General features: G+C 37.2%; 1 protein-coding gene across 1 annotated transcript in view; it reads right to left on the minus strand.

Annotated features, from left to right (window-relative positions):
• LOC129001589 (ubiquitin carboxyl-terminal hydrolase 34) overlaps positions 1 to 24,878 on the minus strand; it is a 101,887-nt gene that overhangs the window by 16,833 nt on the left and 60,176 nt on the right. Inside the window, exons 37-54 of the mRNA XM_054428945.1 lie at positions 21,437 to 21,603; positions 20,093 to 20,325; positions 19,179 to 19,435; positions 17,557 to 17,680; positions 16,265 to 16,452; positions 14,595 to 14,727; positions 14,363 to 14,562; positions 14,217 to 14,315; positions 14,079 to 14,177; positions 13,917 to 14,040; positions 13,254 to 13,415; positions 12,506 to 12,688; positions 11,431 to 11,577; positions 5,490 to 5,745; positions 3,596 to 4,636; positions 3,431 to 3,481; positions 3,063 to 3,316; positions 509 to 699 (exon numbers count right to left, since the gene is read on the minus strand). Coding sequence (XP_054284920.1) covers positions 509 to 699; positions 3,063 to 3,316; positions 3,431 to 3,481; positions 3,596 to 4,636; positions 5,490 to 5,745; positions 11,431 to 11,577; positions 12,506 to 12,688; positions 13,254 to 13,415; positions 13,917 to 14,040; positions 14,079 to 14,177; positions 14,217 to 14,315; positions 14,363 to 14,562; positions 14,595 to 14,727; positions 16,265 to 16,452; positions 17,557 to 17,680; positions 19,179 to 19,435; positions 20,093 to 20,325; positions 21,437 to 21,603 — 3,909 coding nt within the window. The remainder of the gene's footprint in view (positions 1 to 508; positions 700 to 3,062; positions 3,317 to 3,430; positions 3,482 to 3,595; positions 4,637 to 5,489; positions 5,746 to 11,430; positions 11,578 to 12,505; positions 12,689 to 13,253; positions 13,416 to 13,916; positions 14,041 to 14,078; positions 14,178 to 14,216; positions 14,316 to 14,362; positions 14,563 to 14,594; positions 14,728 to 16,264; positions 16,453 to 17,556; positions 17,681 to 19,178; positions 19,436 to 20,092; positions 20,326 to 21,436; positions 21,604 to 24,878) is intronic.

Genomic DNA, 24,878 nt, shown 5'->3' on the forward strand with positions numbered 1-24,878 from the left:
AGATGTTTTGGAAAAGCCTCATTAAATGAGTTTAAGAAAGTCAAGAGAAAACTATCATAATATATATCTGGGCTTTTCACTACCCCATGCCTCCCACTAAAAATAAACTGACAATTTAACATATTATCTCTCTGATTCTGCACTATGAATTTAATCATTGTGTGCAGCAAGGTGCAAAACAAAAGGCAGGTTTGAGAAACTTTGTTTTAGTTAGCCCGACTTTTCCGTGACTTTTGGAAGCTTAAAATGAAAATCCCTTTCTTTTCAGAGACTTCCTTGACCCCTAAGTAAAATCAGTGACTTCCGTGACCGGTAGACACACTATGTATCTAATAATATTTAGAAAAGCTCAGAAATAATGATAGCTTTTAACTGGCATTACCAACACTTCATAAAGCAAATATTGTAATGGAAATGTGACATCAACTATTTGTTTGGTATTTAAATGATAGTCTTGACTTAAGGAAGTATCATGTAAGTCAAAATAAAACATGAGGAGTTTACTTACAATATATAATTAAAGGCAATGTTTTTTATGATGTGAGCGTTCTGCAGGATGAGCTGTACATTTTCTGGGCAGTCGGTACAAACATGGTACCAAAACATGAGTAAAGCCTGCTTGTTGTGATGTACGGGTATCCCAGGCTCAGACAGCTTAGGGTGAAACAGCTGCCAGAGGTCGAGAAGGTAAGGTCCAAACTGTAAACAGACCCTGAAATTGACTTGATGTATAGCCAAAAAAACAATCAAACAGAAAATTTGTTTACAGTGCATTAATGTATAAAATTTGGTATGGTACTTGATAGATAGTTCCAAAGAAGAATTAATATTAACTTTTGTGACGCTCGCGTCACAGCGGAGACGCGTCACGGTACATCAGCTGATCGCTGGAGAACTAGGGGGGGGGGGGTATGAAGCGCGGGGAGGGCGTCGGAGTCGGGTGGCGGATACCAGGGCGTGTGGACGGACTTCAATGGTCAAGGCTGGAATCGCCGAATAGATAAGTTTTCCTTAGTATAAGATATTCAAGAATATGTTATAACTTTTCAGTAAAGGGGGGGATTAAGGGGTTAGGGAACTATAATTTTATTTCAGCTTAATATGTAAATTATACTTTGAGCACACTCGTACCCATAAGGTACGAGTGGAAGTTTTCAGTGTTCTTTTCCTTATTATATTTAATTAGTTGCATTAGAAATTATTAGATCATCAAAATGGCTGTGATATGGATGTGGTTTGGCTCAGTAATTAATTTTAGATCTTTATTATTCAATTCAGAATGTCGCTAGAAACACTAGATTGATTATATTGAGCCTTAACGATCCTTATGAGTCCAGTACCGTTGCTATAAACTATAGTAATACGCTTCAATAATGGTAGCAGAGCAACATAAAACCGCATCTATATCGCAGCCAGTTCAAAATTTAACAAAAAGTTCATTTTCCTTCATCATACACGTAGGAACACGTGAGCCGGCAACACGCGACAACACGCCGGAATTCAACCAGTAAAATCGTAATCGGCAAACACGTGGTGGAGTTGAAATTCAAATTTAGTTACAAGTTACAATTAATCCAAAATGGAACTTAGTGAAAATTTGCAGAAATGAATTAAAATAAAATTTTCAATTTCAAATGTTTGCTAAATTAAAAATTAGGGTAAATGAATTTGGTGTTTTGTGATCAGGGGGCACGTACGTCAGGAATAATATAAATTGGAGTATATTTAATTAATGTATTACAGGTTTTGTTTGGGTGAATAATTGCAATGCTAGTTGAAAAAAATGTTAAAATAAAGTGAATCGATGCCTTTAGAGTAAACCTAGTTCATGTTTCAGTCTGAAGTGGCATAAGTCTGAAGATGTTAGCACGAGGAGAAAGAATAAAATTAAAAAAAAAAAACAAATAAATAAGAAAATGTAAAAAAAATGTATATATAGTGTAGACTTTAAAGGCATTAAAATTTAACGAGCATTGCGATTGTTTACTATTTCACTTCACTTTTAAGTATAATTCTAGAAGAATACTGGTTGGATTAGATGTAATGGTAATTTAGTAGTCTAATGGAATGTACTGAGGTGAAAAATATTGGCTGCTTGGCTATGTAAAAAAATTTAATTTGCAGTTGCGCAAAATTAAAAACAAAAAAATATAAATAATAATAATATTACCTTCTTCCGTTCCAAATGATTATAGTTATTTACGACGCGTTTCGTTAGCACAGTGACATCCTCAGGTATCCGCTATCGCTTTGTCTTGAATATATTAACATAAAACAGTCATTATCTTACTAATATTATAAATCTGAAAGTTTGTGTGTATGTTTGTGTGTGTGTGTGTTGCTCAATCACGCATAAACTACTGGACGGATTGGGCTGAAATTTGGCATGATGATAGATCACATTCCCGATTAACATTAAAGCATATTCTTATCTCAAAAACCCTTTCGGGCTCCGCCCCAGTGGCTCTGTAGTTCCCCACGTTAATCTTATGATTTTTCATATTTAAAAGTAATTAATGAATCTTAACATCTGTTTCAATTAAACAAGTTGGTTATGTTCTATGATGTTCAATAGCATAAAAGTTACAAGGATTACCAACAGGGTGCAGCACTATTATTATTATTTTTTTTTATGACAACAGCTAATTTCCAACCAAAAGGTGAGTGAGCGTAGCGAACGAACTTCAACCAGGACGTGAATGAGCCATGCGAATACTTATGAAGTTAAACGGGGCGAAGCCCGCGGGTACAGCTAGTTGTTAATATATTCAAGACGGAGCGATAGCGGATACCTGAGGATGTCACTGTGCTGACGAAACGAAATAACTATAATCATTTGGAACGGAAGAAGGTAATATTATTATTATTTATTAATAACTAACGTTCCAATAGTAGGAAATGAATTCTAAAAAAATATGTAGAGTGAAATTTACTTTTTACCTAGTTTTTATCCATAATATGTCTTACAAACAGTATATTTTCATCTAAAGAATATTATTACAAATTGCAAGAATATACTATATTCATTACTTATGACTATTACTACTATTTCTGATTGCTACCATGAGTTTTTCTTTGCGTGAGATGGCGAAGTAGTTGAGCAGAGTGAAGTATGCAGACAGCTTGCTAGAACCGTGCTGAGCTATCTCTGTGTAGAGACGGGCAGTCTTCAGCAGTCGCAGCAGCACCATATAGATCTGGTGTAGCACCGTGAGAGCCTCAGCAGGAAGCATCACCTCATTGTGTGGCCGAGCTGTGCGGTAACACTGGCGGAACTGTGTGCTGGGCACCAACGCCACTAACAGGTAGGCAGCAGCTGCAAACATCAACCATGAGTCATTACAGTACAAACTCATGTAAACCTGGTGTAGCACCTTGAGAGCCTCAGCAGGCAGCATCATCTAGTTGTGTGGCCGAGCTGTGCGGTAACACTGGCGGAACTGTGTGCTGGGCACCAACGCCACTAACAGGTAGGCAGCAGCTGCAAACATCAACCATGAGTCATTACAGTACAAACTCATGTAAACCTGGTGTAGCACCTTGAGAGCCTCAGCAGGCAGCATCATCTAGTTGTGTGGCCGAGCTGTGCGGTAACACTGGCGGAACTGTGTGCTGGGCACCAACGCCACTAACAGGTAGGCAGCAGCTGCAAACATCAACCATGAGTCATTACAGTACAAACTCATGTAAACCTGGTGTAGCACCTTGAGAGCCTGAGCAGGCAGCATCACCTCGTTGTGTTGCCGAGCTGTGCGGTAACACTGGCGGAACTGTGTGCTGGGCACCAACGCCACCAACAGGTAGGCAGCAGCTGCAAACATCAACCATGAGTCATTACAGTACAAACTCATGTAAACCTGGTGTAGCACCTTGAGAGCCTGAGCAGGCAGCATCACCTCGTTGTGTTGCCGAGCTGTGCGGTAACACTGGCGGAACTGTGTGCTGGGCACCAACGCCACCAACAGGTAGGCAGCAGCTGCAAACATCAACCATGAGTCATTACAGTACAAACTCATGTAAACCTGGTGTAGCACCTTGAGAGCCTGAGCAGGCAGCATCACCTCGTTGTGTTGCCGAGCTGTGCGGTAACACTGGCGGAACTGTGTGCTGGGCACCAACGCCACCAACAGGTAGGCAGCAGCTGCAAACATCAACCATGAGTCATTACAGTACAAACTCATGTAAACCTGGTGTAGCACCTTGAGAGCCTGAGCAGGCAGCATCACCTCGTTGTGTTGCCGAGCTGTGCGGTAACACTGGCGGAACTGTGTGCTGGGCACCAACGCCACCAACAGGTAGGCAGCAGCTGCAAACATCAACCATGAGTCATTACAGTACAAACTCATGTAAACCTGGTGTAGCACCTTGAGAGCCTGAGCAGGCAGCATCACCTCGTTGTGTTGCCGAGCTGTGCGGTAACACTGGCGGAACTGTGTGCTGGGCACCAACGCCACCAACAGGTAGGCAGCAGCTGCAAACATCAACCATGAGTCATTACAGTACAAACTCATGTAAACCTGGTGTAGCACCTTGAGAGCCTGAGCAGGCAGCATCACCTCGTTGTGTTGCCGAGCTGTGCGGTAACACTGGCGGAACTGTGTGCTGGGCACCAACGCCACCAACAGGTAGGCAGCAGCTGCAAACATCAACCATGAGTCATTACAGTACAACCTCATGTAAACCTGGTGTAGCACCTTGAGAGCCTGAGCAGGCAGCATCACCTCGTTGTGTTGCCGACCTGTGCGGTAACACTGGCGGAACTGTGTGCTGGGCACCAACGCCACCAACAGGTAGGCAGCCACTGCAAACCTCAACCATGAGTCATTACAGTACAACCTCATGTAAACCTGGTGTAGCACCTTGAGAGCCTGAGCAGGCAGCATCACCTCGTTGTGTTGCCGACCTGTGCGGTAACACTGGCGGAACTGTGTGCTGGGCACCAACGCCACCAACAGGTAGGCAGCCACTGCAAACCTCAACCATGAGTCATTACAGTACAACCTCATGTAAACCTGGTGTAGCACCTTGAGAGCCTCAGCAGGCAGCATCATCTAGTTGTGTGGCCGAGCTGTGCGGTAACACTGGCGGAACTGTGTGCTGGGCACCAACGCCACTAACAGGTAGGCAGCAGCTGCAAACCTCAACCATGAGTCATTACAGTACAAACTCAATTACCTCATGTAAACCTGGTGTAGCACCGTGAGAGCCTGAGCAGGCAACATTACCTCCTTGTGTGGCCGAGCTATGCGGTAACACTGGCGGAACTGTGTGCTGGGCACCAACGCCACCAACAGGTAGGCAGCAGCTGCAAACATCAACCATGAGTCATTACAGTACAACCTCATGTAAACCTGGTGTAGCACCGTGAGAGCCTCAGCAGGCAGCATCACCTCGTTGTGTGGCCAAGCTGTGCGGTAAAACTGGCGGAACCGATACTTTAGAACCTCAAGTAGACAGTTAGTTAATGTGTTATGGGACTAATGTTTTACCTGATCGGACTCGCTGGTTGTTGTGTGCCAGCAGGTAGTGCTGCAGCCAGTTGTCCAGGCCTCCCATGACCCAGTCGTGTGCTGCCTTGTTGCGAGGTACCTGCACGGCCAGCCAGTCCAGCGCACTCTGAGGTGTCACCTCCATCACCTCCAGCACTCGCTCCAACACTAGGTTGGTAAAGTTTGGCAGTCCTTGTGGTCCTACAGCTGTAGTCTCCACCAACTGGGTCAGCAGCTTGAAGAAAGGCTGGCAAAGCTGTAATGTAAATGGGTAACTTTTACCCTCCAAATCACTGAAATAATTTAGGCTAACAAATGTTATTCTCAATGGAATAAAGTTTGGTAAAATATTTTAAATTTTATTTGGAATGGTTATAATAATAATATACAGTAATAATAAGTGAGGTCAATGTTATGCATATCAACTCAGCCACAAATGACTGAGTCAAAAATGGTAGCGGTCCAAAGATTCGAAATTTCAAATTAAGGTAATCTATGAACGGCTGCCAATTTTTGGCTTGATTTTCCATTTGAGTTTAGATTTTCGGCACTGTATTTTACCAACCTTTAATTTGGTTTGCATTATCACTAAGAGTCAAAACTTTGTTCAACTTAAATTCAACGTAATAGCTTAAATCAAGTTAAATTTTACAACAAAATCATACACAATGGAAAAAAAAATTCTCAGGACAGTTAAATATTTAAAAAAAACATAATAAAGATACTTAACTTAAGATACAAAACTTGGTAAAAAGTCACTGGGTATAAAAATCATTTTAAAACATTATTCAGCGTTACCTCTTCAGGGGGGGGGGGGGCACTAGGGGTCGGAAGAAAATCTTTAATGCAAGCATAGGTTGATATGCCACAAACCCGAACAAAAATGGACAATCAGTCAAAAATGGCAGCCGTTTAAAGATTCCTTGAATTTGTATTGCAATTATACGCTACCTCCTCACGGCCCTAGCCCTCCAATTATCCGCTAGAAACCGGAAGGTAATTATTATAAATTTAAGCAATGGTTGGCATGCATATCAAATTAAAGGTCTTTATTAAATTAAATAATTCCGCAGATATAAGCACAAAAGAACTACTCAGTCAAAAATGGCAGCCATCCAAAGAATCAAAATTGAAAATTAAAGTAATCTTTGAATAGACTGCCATTTTTGAAATTTATCCAATTGAGTTTGCATTTGCGGCATCGTATTTTACTAACAAAAACCTTTAATTTGGTTTGCATATCAACCTATGATGCTTAGATTTAAGATTTTCTTAAGGTAGCGCATCACTGTATAATGTGTACAATTATTTGAATGCCCAGTGACTTTGTACAAAGTTTTGTATCTCTATCTGTATTATTTTTAAAATATTTAACTGTCCCGGGCTTTTTTCCCACCCCATATGCTGCTATGAGTTACTAGGTCAATATTTGGGTAGGCTACGAAAGAAGTTATTTATTGCCACTGTTGAAATAAATTTAATGGATTCAAGTTTTAAACATTTTGCACGAAACTGAAAATGTTTAGTGACAACAATAAATTTAAACTTATCTCAATCTTGTTAGATTTTCAGAACTCGTTTAGTGATCAAAACTTTTTTTTTTTTTAGTTTGTATATTCTATTGGGTGTTCTTACCATCCTGTATTGTGTGTTTGATTTTGGTTGACCATGTGGTAAACAAGGTTTTATCATCTGTTGTACTGTGTGGTCAAATTTTTGTTGGAGGTACGTTTTTGTTATTCCTATCCACGAACGGTCCGAGCGTGTCGGTTACGTCACGATACAACAATGAACGGCGTAAAACATATGTCCAGCGTCTTAGTTCGGGACTCGGCCACTGCCACCTCAGAGTGCTGACGTAGCGGTGGTGGGGTAGAGCAGAGACCGACCGGACAGTGAACAAGTGTTATGGCAGATGGCGTCTAGCAGGAGTTTCGTGCACACCAATCACCCCTGGGCTGTGCGTTGAATCCACTAAACGTATCCGGGGCACGCATAACTTCTATTCAAAAATCGAGTAGATAAATATTGTGATACGTAAGTACACTGTTATAGCTAGCGTATACGTTTTTTAGGGATGGGCGAGTAGTGTTTTTTTGAGTCGAGTCGAGTCGAGTCGAGTAATTAGCCCTAATACTCGAGTATCGAGTCGAGTCGAGTAGTTCACGAGAAAATCAACAATTTTATTTTACATATATTCCATCTTCATTTTTACGAACAAAGCATTTCTCAATTCACCAAAAATAGACCTGGTTAAAAACTTTTATACCATATAAAAAACACAATATGTATGTGTATCAAACTTATATTTTGGTGTTAAAGGTTTATTATTAATTGCAAAAAAATTTCAAAAATATGGAACTAAGTGTTTATTTTAAAATAGGCCTACTGTAAATGTTTGAATTTGACTAAAGCATGAGATCTAATAAAGTTTCCTCTAATTTATAAATAGGCTTATAAGTATTTATCTAAGTCATTTCTCAGTTTTTGTATTTATTTGAAATTCCATGAAATTGTCTTAGTTAACTCATTAGTTTATAATTTTTTTTAAATTACGTACCTAGCCTACATCTTGGTCTACAAATACTCTTTGTAAGGTTTTCCCTCAAGTGAGTAAAAATTAACTTCGTATATAATGACATTTTCTCACTAATTATATATCTTCAAAATTTGTTTAACTATGAAAAAGTCACCAAGTTTAGCTGAAAACATAATCAATCATAAATGAGGATATTTTTGAAATACAGAATAACTAATCAAACAACATTTTTAACACTTTTATTTCTCAACTTTTTTCCCTTGAAAATGTCAACAGTTTTTAATTTATTTTTAATAAAGATTATCACTTATAATTGTTTTAAAGAAGTCCAGATGTGTGAACTTGAAGAGCAGACAAGAGACATACGTCACTGCCACAAAAACTCTTCTCTACTGTGAATGAATGAACTGTTTATTGTGTGAAGCCCCACCCACCGTCTAACGGGACATGGGGGAGGAAAAGAGAAAGTTTGGCAGAATTTGCCCTTGTTCTAAAGCCTGGTTCACATGCCCTCCCTCACCCTCGGCCTCAGTCGCTTGCAGATTTCCATTACACAACACAAGAGTGTTAATTATTTTGAAATATGTACTGTAAATGTTTGAATTTGACTATGATGAGATCTAATAAAGTTTCCTCTAATTTATAAATAGGCTTAACTTTTTAAGTACCGTATTAATCTAAGTCATTTGTCAGTTTTTGTTTTTCTTTTTAAAAGCAATTGCAGTTATACATTAAAAAAATTACAAACATTTACAAATACATTTTGTAAGGAGAGTCTTTTCTCTAGTGAGTAAAAACGATCGTGGTCAAGGAATGAACTGTGCTAAAACAGCACATTGTCAATGTTTACAAAAGTATTTTGACTTAAACCCTGGTATTTTTTAAAGACATTGCATAATAGCCTATGTCGACGTCTGTGGAGAAAAGTATGGCAATAGATAGGTTTTACTTTTAGCCTACAATAAACTAATAAAGATTATGTTTTGGGACTAAAATCTCCAAAAGACCAAAAGAGTGCTTTTAACAAACATTTCATAGTTTTATTTAGTAACAAAAGTGTTTGACTATGTTCCCTGACTATGTTCGGCAGAGTGGATTCACTGTGAACCGGCCTGCCTGGCCCTTATGCACGACGTCACTATAACCTCCGTGTAGGGGTGTCAACAATGGATCAGAACAATCAAAGTTTTGAACCTGTCTGTAACCTAGTTTTTTATACTTAAATACTCATTATTTATAAACAAACACGTCCTACATATCGGATCTCGAATCACGATATTTATCGATACCCTTTCCACCCACAATAAAACATTAAAACAATGTCAAAGCAATCGTCATTTGCTCCATTGAAAGACGAAAGTCCATTGGCTGACATGGTAGTGCACTGACGCCTCCTGACCAATGAGAACTGTTGTTACATACTTTTATTGTCAACATTCACCAATCGTTTTAACATTACAAAATCGACACGGACTAAGGCTTATAATATTTTTCAATAAATACATTATGTTATAGTAGCACTTAAAACTTCACTAAACTCTTTAATCAGGTAGATAGTACAGATCAAAATATGGATCTACTTTTTGGCGCAATATAAAGCAAGCCTAACCATATGACGATGTTAAAGTTTAATGGTTGAATATAATTTGTCTAATGATGCGTATAATGCAGGGATTATTAAACTGAAAATTTCGATGTGTTTAGGTTATTTATTTTGTACTAAAAATAAAAATAATAAATAATACATCTAAATGTCTGACTTATTGATACAGACATTGTTTAGTGTAATTAATTTCGTGTTGGCAGGATATTAGCGCGCCGGTTGTCTCTTGAGTTGAGTCTGACATCTTGAAATGTAGATTCGTAGATTGTGTTGTGCAATGCTGAAGCTAAACAATGTCACCGGCACCGTCGCTGTTTTGAACTAGATAGTTTCTAAGTTGGCTATGAAAATTGTTAACCGTGATGACAAAACTAATACTGTAGCTATACAGTAAATAAATGTTAAAATAAAATATTTATCCCTGTCGGATGTCGGTATCATTGGAATCGACTTTTGACAATCGAGTCTTGGTACCGATACCAATGCCCAAGTATCGGTGGTATCGATGACGATAATCGAATCATCCCTTTTTACTAGTAGAGCTGTATCGTGACGTAATCGATGCATCGGGATTTTGATGCATGCTGGATCGAATCGGGATTCGATGCATCGCACTCGCACACCTCTACACCACTGCCTATCACCCAGTGTCAGCCCAGCTGTCGGCGCTGTCACTGTCGCTGTCAGTGAAATGGATGACGCAAGCGATGTCTAGGTTGCCGATTATTAGTAGGCCTAGTATGTCAATATTTAAAGGGGTTAAGTAAGGGATTAAATAAAACAAACATTTTCCTTTCTTACTATTTATTTGTCAAATATCAATGAAAATAACGAAATCGGCTTAACGTCTACTACTCGACTCGAGTCACGAGTATCTTTAACTACTCGACTCGACTGTCGAGTATTGCCAACTACTCGAGTAATTACTCGACAGTCGAGTTCTCGTCCACCCCTAACGTTTTTATTGCTATTTGTATCCACTTTGGTAAGTGAAATTACATTATTTGTTAGGTCATACTATATCGTTAAGAACTTAGACTAAAAATATTTTACCGGCCGACGCTGCGAGTGCAGTGTCGCAGTAGCCTACACCTTTTATTTTATTTATCTAAAGTGATTTTATTTATTTATCTCGAAGCCAAGAAGTGCATTGGCATATAAGCTCAGACTTATTTTATTTCGTTTATTTAATTATTTTTGGTTAACTACATTATTTTCCGTTAAGTACGAAAGGATTTATTTTTTTTAGTTGTTTATGGAAGTGACTTTTTTCACCAAGCCTAGGTGCGGGCCCCATATTTTAGATCCCATTGCAATTCGTATTTTCATTCGTATTCGCATTTTAGTTAGAATCAACTTGTTCTTTGTCAGTGCGTCGCTGTGCTGATATTGTGTTGTAGTGCGACATAGTGGTGATCAGTGTTCGGTGCGTTGGTGTGCCGTGGTGTACTCGTGTACTGGTAGATCGACGCAATAGCATCTTCCAAAGGCTGAAAAGTAGTAGTGAGCGACGGAGACAGTTTAGCGTGAGAACCCTGGACGTCTCGAGCTGTCCGAGCACAGGTGTCCGGAACAGAGGTAGGTTTAGGCTAGGTAACCCTAACCGGAACTAAACACCTCACAGTAGCCTACTAATGTTAAGTTCAAGAATTTTCATTTGTAGTAAATAGTTCATTTAAATACAATCAAAAGCAATACATTTACACTTTTTGTATAAAAAGTTTAACATTTTTATTTGATTCCAATAAAGGCTACAACAATTAAAAACACAAAATTAACAAACTAATTAGATTACTTACATCTGAAAATTTGTGAATGGCAGAGAATATCATGGCTACAATGTGTGTAGCTAATCTGTCATTCCAACGGCACAGAGAAAATATTAGGTTTCTGGTCTGATGAAGATTGATAGAGTCCTTGATTTGTTGAAAAAGGAACGGAAACCCCTGAAATATAAAACACATAACTATATTTTGCATGGAGTTGTGTGAGCTTCAGATTTTTGATCGAGCTAAGCTCAAGTCAATAAAAATCTTTTATTTATTAAAACTAAATTTTTGACATGAAATTAACTTCTTTTACTAGCATTTAAGTTATTATATCAATTGAAATAAATATAAATATTTTACAATGAACCAAATTATTTAAAAAGTACAAGATGTACAGTTTAAATTTTTATTTAAATATTTATTTTAGGAGGAATGGTAAAAAAAAAATTATATTCAGGGAAATATCTATTGAGGTTGTTAACCATATTTTAATAAGATATCGGAAAACATCGTGATTATAAACCCCTGTGATCGTGACAAAATCATGAGTATATCTGCTGGTGTTTAGACATCATCATCGTATTCTACAGACCCAGAAAAAAAATAGAACAATTCCTGCAATCGTATGGACATCATAAACATCTTCTGCGATCACAAAAGTGTCCCCCGCAATCGTAGAGAGTTTGAATTTGTCAATTGGGCCGCTTTACACGGATGTTTCCTTAATAGAATAATTATAAAGATATTTATGTTCAAATGTAAATAAATATTATCTATCTCCATAAGGATAACATGGGGACTTTAATGGTGCCTTAATGGATTTTTGTAAAAATGTTTGTTATAGCACATATGTACCAATTCCTGAGTTGTTATGGTTTATAGTGTTTTGGATGTAGTGATCAGGAGAGAGTGGTATTTACCTCACTAAGTAAGTATAGATATAGATAGGTGGATAAGTATATGAATGGATGGACAAATTTTAAATTTATTTTATAAAACTTCATCTTAAAAAAAGCTTTATAAAATTCATAGTTTAAGTTTTACAACACCAAGCTGTCCTTGATTGGAGATGAATGTTTGGTTACAACTTGGTCTGAAGGTTTACCTTGCTTCCTGCTATGACGTTGTAGTCAGTAGCGGAGAGACGGAGAGTGTGTTCAGGTCCTCTGGACTTCTCCACCAGCAGTGCTACCAACATGATCATCTTGTCTAGTGACTGGGGCTTGTATTTATCTGTAGGTAGTGGCACTACTTCTTCTTCCTCTTCCTCCTCGCTGACTACTTCCACCTGATAAAGCCATAAACATCTTTAGATATAACCTGAAATCTCCAAGGTGAAAGAAACAAATAATAGACACATTTGTAGAAATGAATATATAGGACAAAAATACTATTGTTACACTATATATTTAGCAATAATCAATTTCCTTTTTCATAGAAATTCACATTCCCTTATTTCCTATGACTCCAAACTAAAACTGTTTTGAGTATAGATTGACCCTCTGTATTATGCCTATAGCTGAATGGCAGAGAGTTACAATATTCCTCTTTCCGATTTGTTCCTTAAAGAAGTCAGTAGCTTTTCGATGTACAAAGTTGGGTCCAGGTATTCTTGATCATTGATGTTAATAAATCTTTCTGGAAAAATAACTAGGTAATCTTAGTCAGTATCAAGGATATAATCTTACTTACCCTTATGTTCAAATAACCATTTTAGATACAATACATATTTGATACATATTTTGAACAAAATTGATAAAGTTAAGCATTAAATAGTCCTCTATTTTGTTGCAATCTATTTCACTAAACAAACTATTACGTGCTGTAAATATTAATTTATAGTTATTACTTACGTAATCATGACTCTTTTGTCCCAAGTAAAAATTGACCATGGTCGAGATTGCATGGATTGAGATGAGAAATTGGCTTTCTTCTTCACCCATTTTGGCAAACTCGTAGAGAAGAGCAAAATATTCAGTGAGGTGTTTCAAATGAGGCTTAGCACCATGTTCCATCTATATGGAAGAAACATTATTGTTATTGTTTATTTAAATAATTCATGAATATTTATTCCTGACCTGCTCTCTAATCTCATAGATGTTATATTACAATTGGTTTTTTGCAATGTTTATATTTTAGGTCAAGGTCAACAGTTTATAAAGTATCATTCTGATAAGTATAGCTCTAATTAATCACCTTGGTTGTTATTCTTTTGCTAACATACAGCTTTAATTTTGGCTTTTCATCAATAATGTCTGCTAAACGTGTTCGGGGAAAGTAAATACAAAAAAAATATCCTCTAAACTAACTACTACAAAAAAACTGTTGCGATCTGATTACACAATGTTATCAGAGGTTTTTCCCCCATCCAAATTGAGGAATTTAGGTTTATAATATATTACACTTACTATTTAATAATAATAATAACATTATTTGTTTACACTATAACAAATTTACTAAAATAAAAATAAGTAATGTGTTAACAATAATTTTTAAAATCAAAGATGAAATCCCACCAGAGAAAGAAGCATACGGATGAACATAGTGACACAACTCTGGTAGCCAATCTTGTCAGGGTCTGCATCCTCCAACCCCTCATCATCAGAGTCCATCTTGAGGAACAGAGGAGCATGATGTGGCCTACACAAAACACACAACAGTTAACACTACGGATGAACATAGTGACACAACTCTGGTAGCCAATCTTGTCAGGGTCTGCATCCTCCAACCCCTCATCATCAGAGTCCATCATGAGGAACAGAGGAGCATGATGTGGCCTACACAAAACACACAACAGTTAACACTTACAGATGCACATACTGACACAACTCTGGTAGCCAATCTTGTCAGGGTCTGCATCCTCCAACCCCTCATCATCAGAGTCCATCTTGAGGAACAGAGGAGCATGATGTGGCCTACACAAAACACACAACAGTTAACACTTACAGATGAACATACTGACACAACTCTGGTAGCCAATCTTGTCAGGGTCTGCATCCTCCAACCCCTCATCATCAGAGTCCATCTTGAGGAACAGAGGAGCATGATGTGGCCTACACAAAACACACAACAGTTAACACTACGGATGAACATAGTGGCACAACTCTGGTAGCCAATCTTGTCAGGGTCTGCATCCTCCAACCCCTCATCATCAGAGTCCATCTTGAGGAACAGAGGAGCATGATGTGGCCTACACAAAACACACAACAGTTAACACTACGGATGAACATACTGACACAACTCTGGTAGCCAATCTTGTCAGGGTCTGCATCCTCCAACCCCTCATCATCAGAGTCCATCTTGAGGAACAGAGGAGCATGATGTGGCCTACACAAAACACACAACAGTTAACACTACGGATGAACATAGTGACACAACTGGGCCGATTTACCGAATAGGCACGGTAGGTTCGTGCCTAGGGCGAGAGGCAACTTTTTTGGCTGGCTGTGTTTTTTGGTGGCCCTAAAAATTTGGAAAATAAAAAAAATGTGCATGCGATTCCAGTAAATTTCTGATAATCCCTCGCGACCGCGACATTAGACATCGTAATCGTCTACCGCAATTGCATTAAAACTCTGACTATTTTCTGCAGTCGTGTGGACATAATTATCGTCTTCCATGATCGCGGCAATATATGAACATATCCCGCTCCCGTGATGAGATTATCATCGTCTACTGCGAATGAGGTAAAATTTGTATCTTTTCCCATGGTCGAGTGGTCATTATCATTGTCTTGCGCTATCTTGGTCAAATTCTGATCAACCCTCATGTCCATGAAGACATCATTATATCGACCCCAGGGTCGTTTGGACATAGTAATCGCTTCCCGCGACTGCGGCAAAATATTAATCATATCCCGCAATCATGTGGAGATCATCGTCTTCCGCGAATAATGCAAAACTCTTTTCCCGTGGTCATGTGGACATGCTATTTCCCGCAGTCGTGTGGAAATTATCATTGTCTTCCGAGATCGCAGCAATTTTCTGATCATCTCTCGCGGACATGTGTGTGTGTAGACATATTGTCTCCCGCGGTCACGGATATGTCACTGTTGTCATGCCCAATCGCAGTAAATTTAAAATTCCTGTTAGAAATACAAAATTTATGCATAATTCCTGGTTGAAAAATAGCATAGTTCCCGGATATCCCGGTTTTATCGGTCGATTGACACTCTCTTTTATATATATTGCAAAGGGGCGCTACTATTAGTTGTGTGTAGGGCACTGGCAGGGTCAAAAACTGGCCTGCTACACAAAACACACAACAATTAACACTACGAATGAACATAGTGACATCTGTATCATCTACAATTGTTCAACCAATGATCCTCAGAGTCCATCTTGAGTAACTATTTTATATATCCTTTTAATAAGATATTTTTATGAAGAGAAAACTGTTCGAGAATAATCAAGTTGTAGAATAGTTGTAAATAATTCAACTACGCCAGTTTTTGGGTAGTCTTGCCGTTTGGCCCACATTTATTCAATTCTCTTAAATATAAGTCAATTTGAAATATACCTTTTAAGTTTAAGATAAATATCTGTCATGGTATTATGAATTCTTTGGATAAAAATTCAACTCACAAAAAATAAGAATTAAATTTAAATTTGGTTTTAGTACCTTTGATTGAGTCAAACAGTGGTAACAGTGGGTTCCTTCAAACCTGAAGGGTGATGGTTTGATTCTATGCGAGATCAATTCTGGACCTAGATGCCATTAGTTATTGGGCTATCAATTAATGAGGAGATGAAACAGACATTCTAGATTAGATAGTAACAAATCTAGGGTTAGGCCTGTTCCCTTACAGAATACTTCAAATATGACAATGACATATGTATAAAACAGTACAGAAAAATGACCCTACCTCAACAGTTGAATAACATGCTGACACAACCTCTGAAACATTTGACGAACCATTTGGTTGGGACACTTGATGAGGATCTGCACTGGCCACCAGTTGTTGTGAGCCATGTGTCGCAAGAACCACTCACAAGCAGATTGTGAAGTGCTGAACTGCTTGGTCAGCAACTCCACCCACTGGACCATAGTAGGCTGCAAATATGAGCCTATAAGTATAATGTTACCAAGACCTAAAGTAATAAGCTAAATTTTCTAATGTCATTGAATCCTACATTAATTTTGCTGGAGCATGAAGTCCAGGTGTCACAATTTTCAAAAGTAAAAGCTTTATTTAGATCCCCAAAATAAAAGCTCGGTTTGGCTCAACCTGCCCAAGTTTGGCCGAACTGATCCCTCTGGCCAACTGTTGACTCGACCAGATCCAAAAATAGACCTGCAGACCTTTACCATTAACACAATGTCGAAACCAAATGTAAGCTTTAACTAAATATTCTTTGGTTGCATAGTGTCCAAGAACTAAAATGTTTTAAATAGTTTTACAGGGTACAGTGTCTAGTTTACTTGCATTTTAAAATTCAAGACTTAATTCCAGACTTTTCAAGACTAGTTTTCAACAATTACTGATGTGTCGATAAAAAAATTTAGTGATTCTCGATACTGATACCTGAAAAACCTATTCTCGATAACATAACAATTTGTTAGTTTTACCATATTTTCTAAATAATTTTGTTATACCACACCAACCCCGGTTATTATGTCCAAGTATTTATAGAGCGATAATATGATGTTTTTCAAGTAATGAAAAAAATAATGCAGAAGAAAAAAATAAATCGGCACTCAAAAACGACTTAACTGAGCGGACCGAACTGACGCAGTGTGTGGAAAAACTGCCGGAACTGAGCTGACTGACCTGAGCTGAGATAAGAGGACTGAACTGAGCGGACCCAGTGTGCGACGTGCCTAATGAATTCAACTTCCTTGTCACTGGCATAATAACATGAATATGATCAATCCAATCATTTTATTTACTGGTTAATATTTATGTACATATCAAATCATTTATAGCCAGAAAGTATTGGTAGTTTCAGTTATGAGTTTTAAATCTCAAACCAGTCAACACTTCTTGTTCGAATCTTGAAACATATCCAAAGTTTTGGTCGTTTTGAGACACAAGATTCGGTTTTGACACATCACTACTAAGTTCCAGAACAGCCGCACTTTTAAACACTTTAATGGATCATGTGAAACAGACAACTCTAGTACATTAACCACTAAAAATAAACCATATTCTTGTACCTTTTCTTTGGCGTGAATGAAGGTTTCGATAAAGAAGGTTGTAGACAACTGTGCTGCCATCTCTATCATTTCCTGGATATTATCTAGAGTTTGGGGAACTTTCCCACATATTTGTGACATGAACCTGTAAACAAAATTGATTTCCATTCAACATTGCCATCACTTAATGAAAATTGCTGTGAAATGTAGTACTATTTTGAGCAAATATTCATTTAAAAAAATGTTAACTAGACACAATACCATTTTATATGAAATTAAGCATGACCCCTCAGTTTGTTGCTCTGTAGGTTGGAAAACTGTACTCTGGATTTTCAAGCTTTAAATTATTACAAGACATTCGATTTTTTTAGTTAATAAAACATTTAAAAATGAGTAGGCCTAATACAATATGTACAATTTACAGATTTTTCTGCACATGTATCAACTGTCAAATGTTACTTACTCTTACTCCCATGGCCATGGATACCCTAGGTGGTATTTGGCCTTGCCAAATAAATGTAATCTACACTAAACGTTATGCTAAAAGAATTGTTAGTAAGCAAGAGATACTAGCTACAGGGACGTATTTAAAATCGATGAGGCCTCCGGCAGCTCTCACCAGAGAGGCGCCTCTATATTCTGATTCTATGAAGGTTGGAACTTTAGAAATACATTTGCATCAACTAGATGTATTGATCTTTTGATTAAAAAAATGAAAAATCCAATCGGCAAAAAAACCTAGGACACTAAGGTAATAAATAAGTCTGTGTTAGTGGTGTCGTGATTTACAATGATTAATAAAATAATATGTTTTGAAGGGAAAGGGCTTATTGCCTGAGAATAGGGGAGAGAAAGGATAGGATAAGCAGGCTTACCTTAAGAGATGTAGGCATCCCACTTAATTCACTACAGAACACAGAAGAAATCACAAAATAAAACGCGGTTGGATATTTCGAGGCCAGTGGCCTCCAAATATTTATTTTTGTGATTTCTTCTGTGTTCTGTAGTGAATGAAGTGGGATGCCTACATCTCTTAGGATAAGCCTGTTTATCCTATCCTTTCTAGCCCCTATGATAAAACAATATAATTAACATTTTAAGGATTTATTGTATGGACAAAATGTACAACATCAAAAGAAAGAAAAAGGTAAACCAGAAAGTAAATAATTAGTTAAAAATAACTTTTTAATTTCTTTCGGGTTGATTAAAAAATGTTGACCTTTGGACATCGGATCAAGATAGGGTGGTTTTTGAACGAATTATTTCAAATATATTAATTTTAATTGATATACTATAATTGGATAATACAAAATCTGTAACCGCAGCCGAACTGTAAGGGTCTTCTGTGGTCACAGTAAAATCATGGACATCTGTTACGGTCGCGGAGCGATCGTGAACATATTCTACGTTCAAGGCAAAATAGTAAACATCATGCGCGATCGCGGAGACATCATCTTCGTCTCCTCCTTCCGCGACGGAATCATGAACGTCTCAAGAAATTTGAGGCCCCCTCCTAGGCCGAGGGCCCCGGCAACCGCCATGTCCGCCGTTAGGGAAATACGGCCCTGATTAGCTTAAGTCCACCAATTCTGTCATTGTGATATTCCTTGAAGAGAAAGTGATTGAAATAAACTTTGACTCACTGAACATAGGTGTGTTCGAATATATTCTTGTCTCGTAGGAAGTGCATGTTGTCCTGCCAGATCCAATCCTCCAGCTCTTTAGAAAGGGTGATTGGAGGACAGGTGGTGAGGGACTGAGTGACTGCCACCTCTTCCTTGGAGCCCCCCTCGCCGCAGCCACCTGAAGGCGTGCGCTCGTAGAACAACATGTACGCGCTGTTGGTCTTCTCAAAGCTCAGATCTCTGAACTTGTCCGTCACAGAGTCATATGTTTTACTCTACAAAAATGTTTAAATTTTACAAACATGGCCTCATGATTTGCTAACTGTCTCTGTTCAAATCTTTATAATGTACAGGCTGTTTAAATGGAATATTGGGGTTTCAACATTTTAGAATTTGTATCACATCATTATGTTCACAGTGATAAAAAACACCAAAGAAACAGTAACTGAAACAGTTGTGCTTTTTGCACAATCAAAAGGTTCAGCATCACTGGCATAAACAATAATCCAATGTTAACAAACATCTTGATTTTATAGGTAGGCCAATACGAGTTCTGGTAAAGCACCTCTAATGTCTAGTGACAAATCTATGATTTCATCTATAAAGGTTTGTGTGAGTGCTTACCTTACTCACTAAACTTCCTGAATTGAAAGTAATTGCAACATAGTTTATAAAGGGTAGGAATTAATCCAGAATCTGGAGGAACTTGCCCTTCATCATGATTTTTTCCCGAAGATGATTGGTGCTCACATTGAACACTGTTTGACTCACTCATTCATTAGATGTATCATGAATGGCTGTAAGATAAATGGAATACATAGCGATTATTATATATTCGTATGATTACATAAAACCTTTTAAAATTGGGCCATATTATTTAAATCAGTAACGGCTAAGTTACACAATGTTAGCACAGACTTGCTGCAACTTACTATCATCTCCCCACCAAAGCATTCAGCCGCTATCTGTTTAGGATCGAATGGCTTGACCTCCGCGTCATTGAACAGAAACCACTTGTCCCTGGACCTGTCTCTGATGAAGCTGTAGTAATGTCCTCCGTCAGCCGTGCCTGTGTGGACTGTCACTCCTATCAGATCATACTCGTATGAAAGAGACTCATCTTCCACATCCTTCTCCTGCTCCTTACTTTCTTGTTCCTTTTCCTCTGTGACAAAATAACTTCAACTGTACATAGTTAACACATATGTTTAACACAATGACATCTTGTAAGAAAAATAATATTAACTGTTATACTGTGGGCAATCAAACATTAATTTTCTTCCAAATATATTTTAAATCAAAATCAAATAGATTTTAAATAAAATGTGACAGTATGAATAAATACCCCTGCCGCAGCAAACCTGCAGACTTAGCAAATTTCCATTTGCCTGATTGGATTTTCAATTAAATTTATTTAAATAACATTAAGTTTAACAAGTAACTAGGTTTGCTGCTACAGGGAGTAATAAAGTGGGTTTTTTAGTAGAATATCAATAGCTTAGTACGGTATACCGGTAACAATAAGTTAATTTGCTAAGTTTGATCGATAAAATATATTCGTAAACTAGCAAACTACAGTTTATTTATTCTCCATAAGAATAGCATAGTAATTTTAAATTTACAATTTTTAAATTTTTTCCTTGACTAATAACCGTAAAAACCCCTTCAATATACTGAATTATTTGTTTTTTTAAGCTCCAAAAAATGGTACCAAGAGAAATTGGGAATTTTTTGTTTTGATCATCAGAAATGACAAAAACCAATTTTTGCCCCATAAAACCCCGTTCCCATAGTCCGAATATTCTGGTTCGTGAACTCATTCAAGTTAATCCCGCCCTAAACCTTCAAGCCAAATTTCATAAGAAACAGACAAAAATTACTCAAGTTGTTCACAAATCTATTTCCATCAAGTTTGTACCATGCTAATTTTTAGGGCTCTAAATTTTTAGATTTGCATCTATATTTATTTGGTAGAAATCTGTATCAATACCATCTGTTTTTTTAGTTTTAGTTAACAATTTCATGAACTCAAGTCAGGTGGTAATTTTGTTATTTTAGGGAACCGTTTTGTCCATAAAGTTGTGCCTTCCTGATTTTGGAGTGTGATTTGTCAATATCATTGGTTCCAAATCAGTTTATTTTCTGTGCATTTTTCATCCAAGTTTGAAAATCAATACGACATGAACTCGCTGTCAAAATTATTGTTATCACTGAAATAATGTAAATTTATTTTTACATTTCACCTGATTCAATGATTCAATCAACTGTAGGCATACCTTGATACTGTTGAGGCATCAGATGCTTTTCCACATAACCAGCCATGTCCAGCCTCAGAGGAAACGAGAAATGTGTGTTGACTTTTTCTTTTAGCATGGTAACCATATTAAAGGTGTACCTCATTGTGTTGAAACATAGAATATTTGGTAACTTCTTAAAACACGCTCTGAAACAAAAGAAAAAAATAGTTTCAATTCAACATAAAAAAACTTTTGAATTTGTCATTTCCATTTGTGTTGTTATTTCACATATCTTTATTCAAGACTGGTAGTCCAAAATGACACCATGCAACTGACCCCTACAGTCAAAGTGGCCTCAAGATTAATACACTTTCAGCCTTACATATTTGTAATGTTGTTTGTACAGCAAAATTCAGTTCATTGATGTAAGCTGCTACTCTGTATTCAATAGTAGGCCTATTCACTGCCTATGTATAACTAGAAAGTAGTAATGTGTCGGTCCCAAAATTTATCGATTCTCTATACCGATACCTATACTTTGAATTTCATTCTCAATTCTCAATACTGATACAACTATACAAATTTACTAAACATTCTATAATATGGGATTGTTTATATATTATTGTTATGTCTTTGTGTCCTCCCATAAACTAATTTTGCAGTAATGGGGTGTTAAGTAGAAAAAAGTGTATGCAGCAATGAAAAATTCTAACTAGGCAATTTAAGTTAAACTAGGGATGTGTTGATTCTCTATATCACCAATATACCTGGACATTGGTATTGGTATAAAAAAATAATCGTCAAAAGTCTATGTCAATAAGGATACCCGACACTTATCTGCAAAGATCGCACAATCGTTAAATTGCCACGACTGTGCGATGACGACGATGACGTTTCTGTGACCGCGGGAGACAATCAGCTGCATGGCTAGAGGAGATGATTAGAATTTTTCCGCAATCGCTGAAGACAACGATAATGTCTACTCAACTGTGGGAGATGATCATAAATTTGCAGCAATCGTCAAAGAAGATGATAATGTCCACACAACTGGTGGAGATATCCATGATTTTGTCACAATTGTGGAAGGCAATGATGACCTTCCCATTATCGCGGGAGGGTATTCAGGTTTTTGCATCATCGTTTCCTGTGATCGCCCCAAAATTCTGATTACCTCCCACAGACGTGTAAACATCATCATTGTCTCTCACGGTCACGGAAAAGCCATCGTCGTCATTTGTGCTCAAGGTCTGATCTTCACAAATGTGTCGAGTTCGGTATTGGCATAGAAATTTGATGATCGTTTAGCGATACCAATATCCGTGTATCGTCCGAGAATCAACACATCCTTTCGACATAATGGAGACTATATGACGTCGACCAGGACGGCCAATAGGAGGAGGCCGACGAACTTTAACTGGTAAAAGTAAAAAAGAAACAAACAAAAACTAAGAAAGAAGAGGAATGAAAACTTGCCCATGAAGGGGCTGAAAGGTTAGACCGAATCTCAATGATCCCTATCGCTCAGGGCGGTATGGGGAAGGGAGTCGTGCTGTTAGGCTTTTGGACACATAATGTGTCTGGACGAGGATTGAAAGTGGCTGAAGCCTAAAAAGAAAGATGTTTTTAACTTAAGAATTAAGTTAAACAACAATACAAAATTTTAAAAGTAGTTATATATTAGGTATCTGGTTTATGAATAAATTTCTCTTTATAAATTCTGTTTCTTAATTGAATTGAAATTATTCTTAAAGTTATTAAGTTAGTTACCTAGATTATCATGTTAGTGAGAAGGAAGAAAAGGTAAGAAAAAATAATGCTGCAGCCAACCAGTAGGAGGCTAGGCCAAATCTTTTATTGGTCTAATAAGTACTAATCATTAGTAACCATATAACTTAGAAAAATGGTGTAGCCAATAATTACTTAATTTAAAATACCTATTTAGGCCTAGGCAGGGGTTCATCCTAGACAGGGGATGAAATTTGTTTCAACAAAATGCTACAAACTCTCAGACAACTGTAGCAAAAATACTATTCTTTAAGCATTAAAAAATCCCATAATATTAGGTACATGTTTGAACCTTACATATTCAAATCTATTTCTAGCAAATTTGCTATAGCCTGCAAAAACAATGTAGCATTTTAAAGTTTGGAATAGCAAAGAGGTAAAAATGCTACCGCAGCTTAAACCCTGGGCCTAGGACTACTCACAGTAGGCCTACTCAGGGTGTCCACAGAAAATTTGTCATTAATTTCCATGTCTTTCCATGACCATTTACCACGATTTCCATGAACTTCACTCAAAAATTATAATATAACATACACACACGAATAATACTGTCAAGACAAGTTATTTCGCAGAAAATACTGAAACATGTATTAACATTAACAGATAACAATGGAGTACAATAGGTACAACAATGAACAAACACACACAACAACACACAACAAACAACTGTAAAACACAACTGTACAACTGTAATAAATTGAATTGTTGAACATTTATGAAAAATCCTGAAAAATGTAACAATATTCGGGGTTACGGCCAACTAGACTATTGAGCATTAGGGAATAGGGACCAAGCTAATTGCCCTCTCTGTTTTGTTATTAAGAGGTAAGAAAAAAAATCCATAGCAACAAAAGTATGAAGTTTACAACTCAGTAGGAATGACACAGGTAAAAATTCAACTATGATTCAAATTAAATTGTCATGGAAACAATTTAAACAAGTTGAAATTTAAAATTGAACAAAAGAAGATGTACCGGACGTGAGTCTAGTTTAATATTTTTAAAGGTTTACACACTTAGAGATTAGTTAAGTTCTAGCATTTAAACACTTTGTAAATAATTATGTCCCGAGTAAAAAATAATATACTGACGAGGTCCACCAAGGAAGAATATAACATTCCTTCCCTGTGCTGAGCTTTAATTGCTTGGATTACTCAAGCACTCAAGGTTAATATTGGTTTGGTAACCTAAATGTGGCAAGTGGGTGAGAGTCCGTTGGACTTTGTCACTCAAAACGGTTGTTGTACAGGTAGATGTCGCTGAACCATCAAGATACGAAGAGATTATCAGAGCAATACTCTTCACTTCTGCAAACCAACCATTATTTTTAGGCCCTCCTGTAAAGTTTCAATAGAAAGCTCTAAAAATACTAAATTATTTAACTTGATAAATCTTATTAAAAAAGAAAATTTTAAACCTATTTTAATCAGGATTTTTTTACATTATTTACACAACTTTGTGCTTTGAAATACTAAACCGTGAAGTATTACAGGATATAGTTTAAAGTGGTCCATTGTAATTTATTTTATGATGAGTAGGTTTTTTTTAACTAAAAACCAAATTGTTATTGGTTTGATTTATCATCAACATTTTTGATACACAGATAAAAAACACGACAAAACTTTTCATTTCCGTGATATGAATGATTATTTCAAGTGGCAGAGTACTCCTCAGTCACCCCATAATTTGGCCCGAAT

This window comes from Macrosteles quadrilineatus, unplaced genomic scaffold, assembly GCF_028750875.1.
Source record: "Macrosteles quadrilineatus isolate MER2022 unplaced genomic scaffold, UCM_ALF_1.0 Scaffold_1__1_contigs__length_201487025, whole genome shotgun sequence".
Classification (NCBI taxonomy): Eukaryota; Metazoa; Arthropoda; class Insecta; order Hemiptera; family Cicadellidae; genus Macrosteles; species Macrosteles quadrilineatus.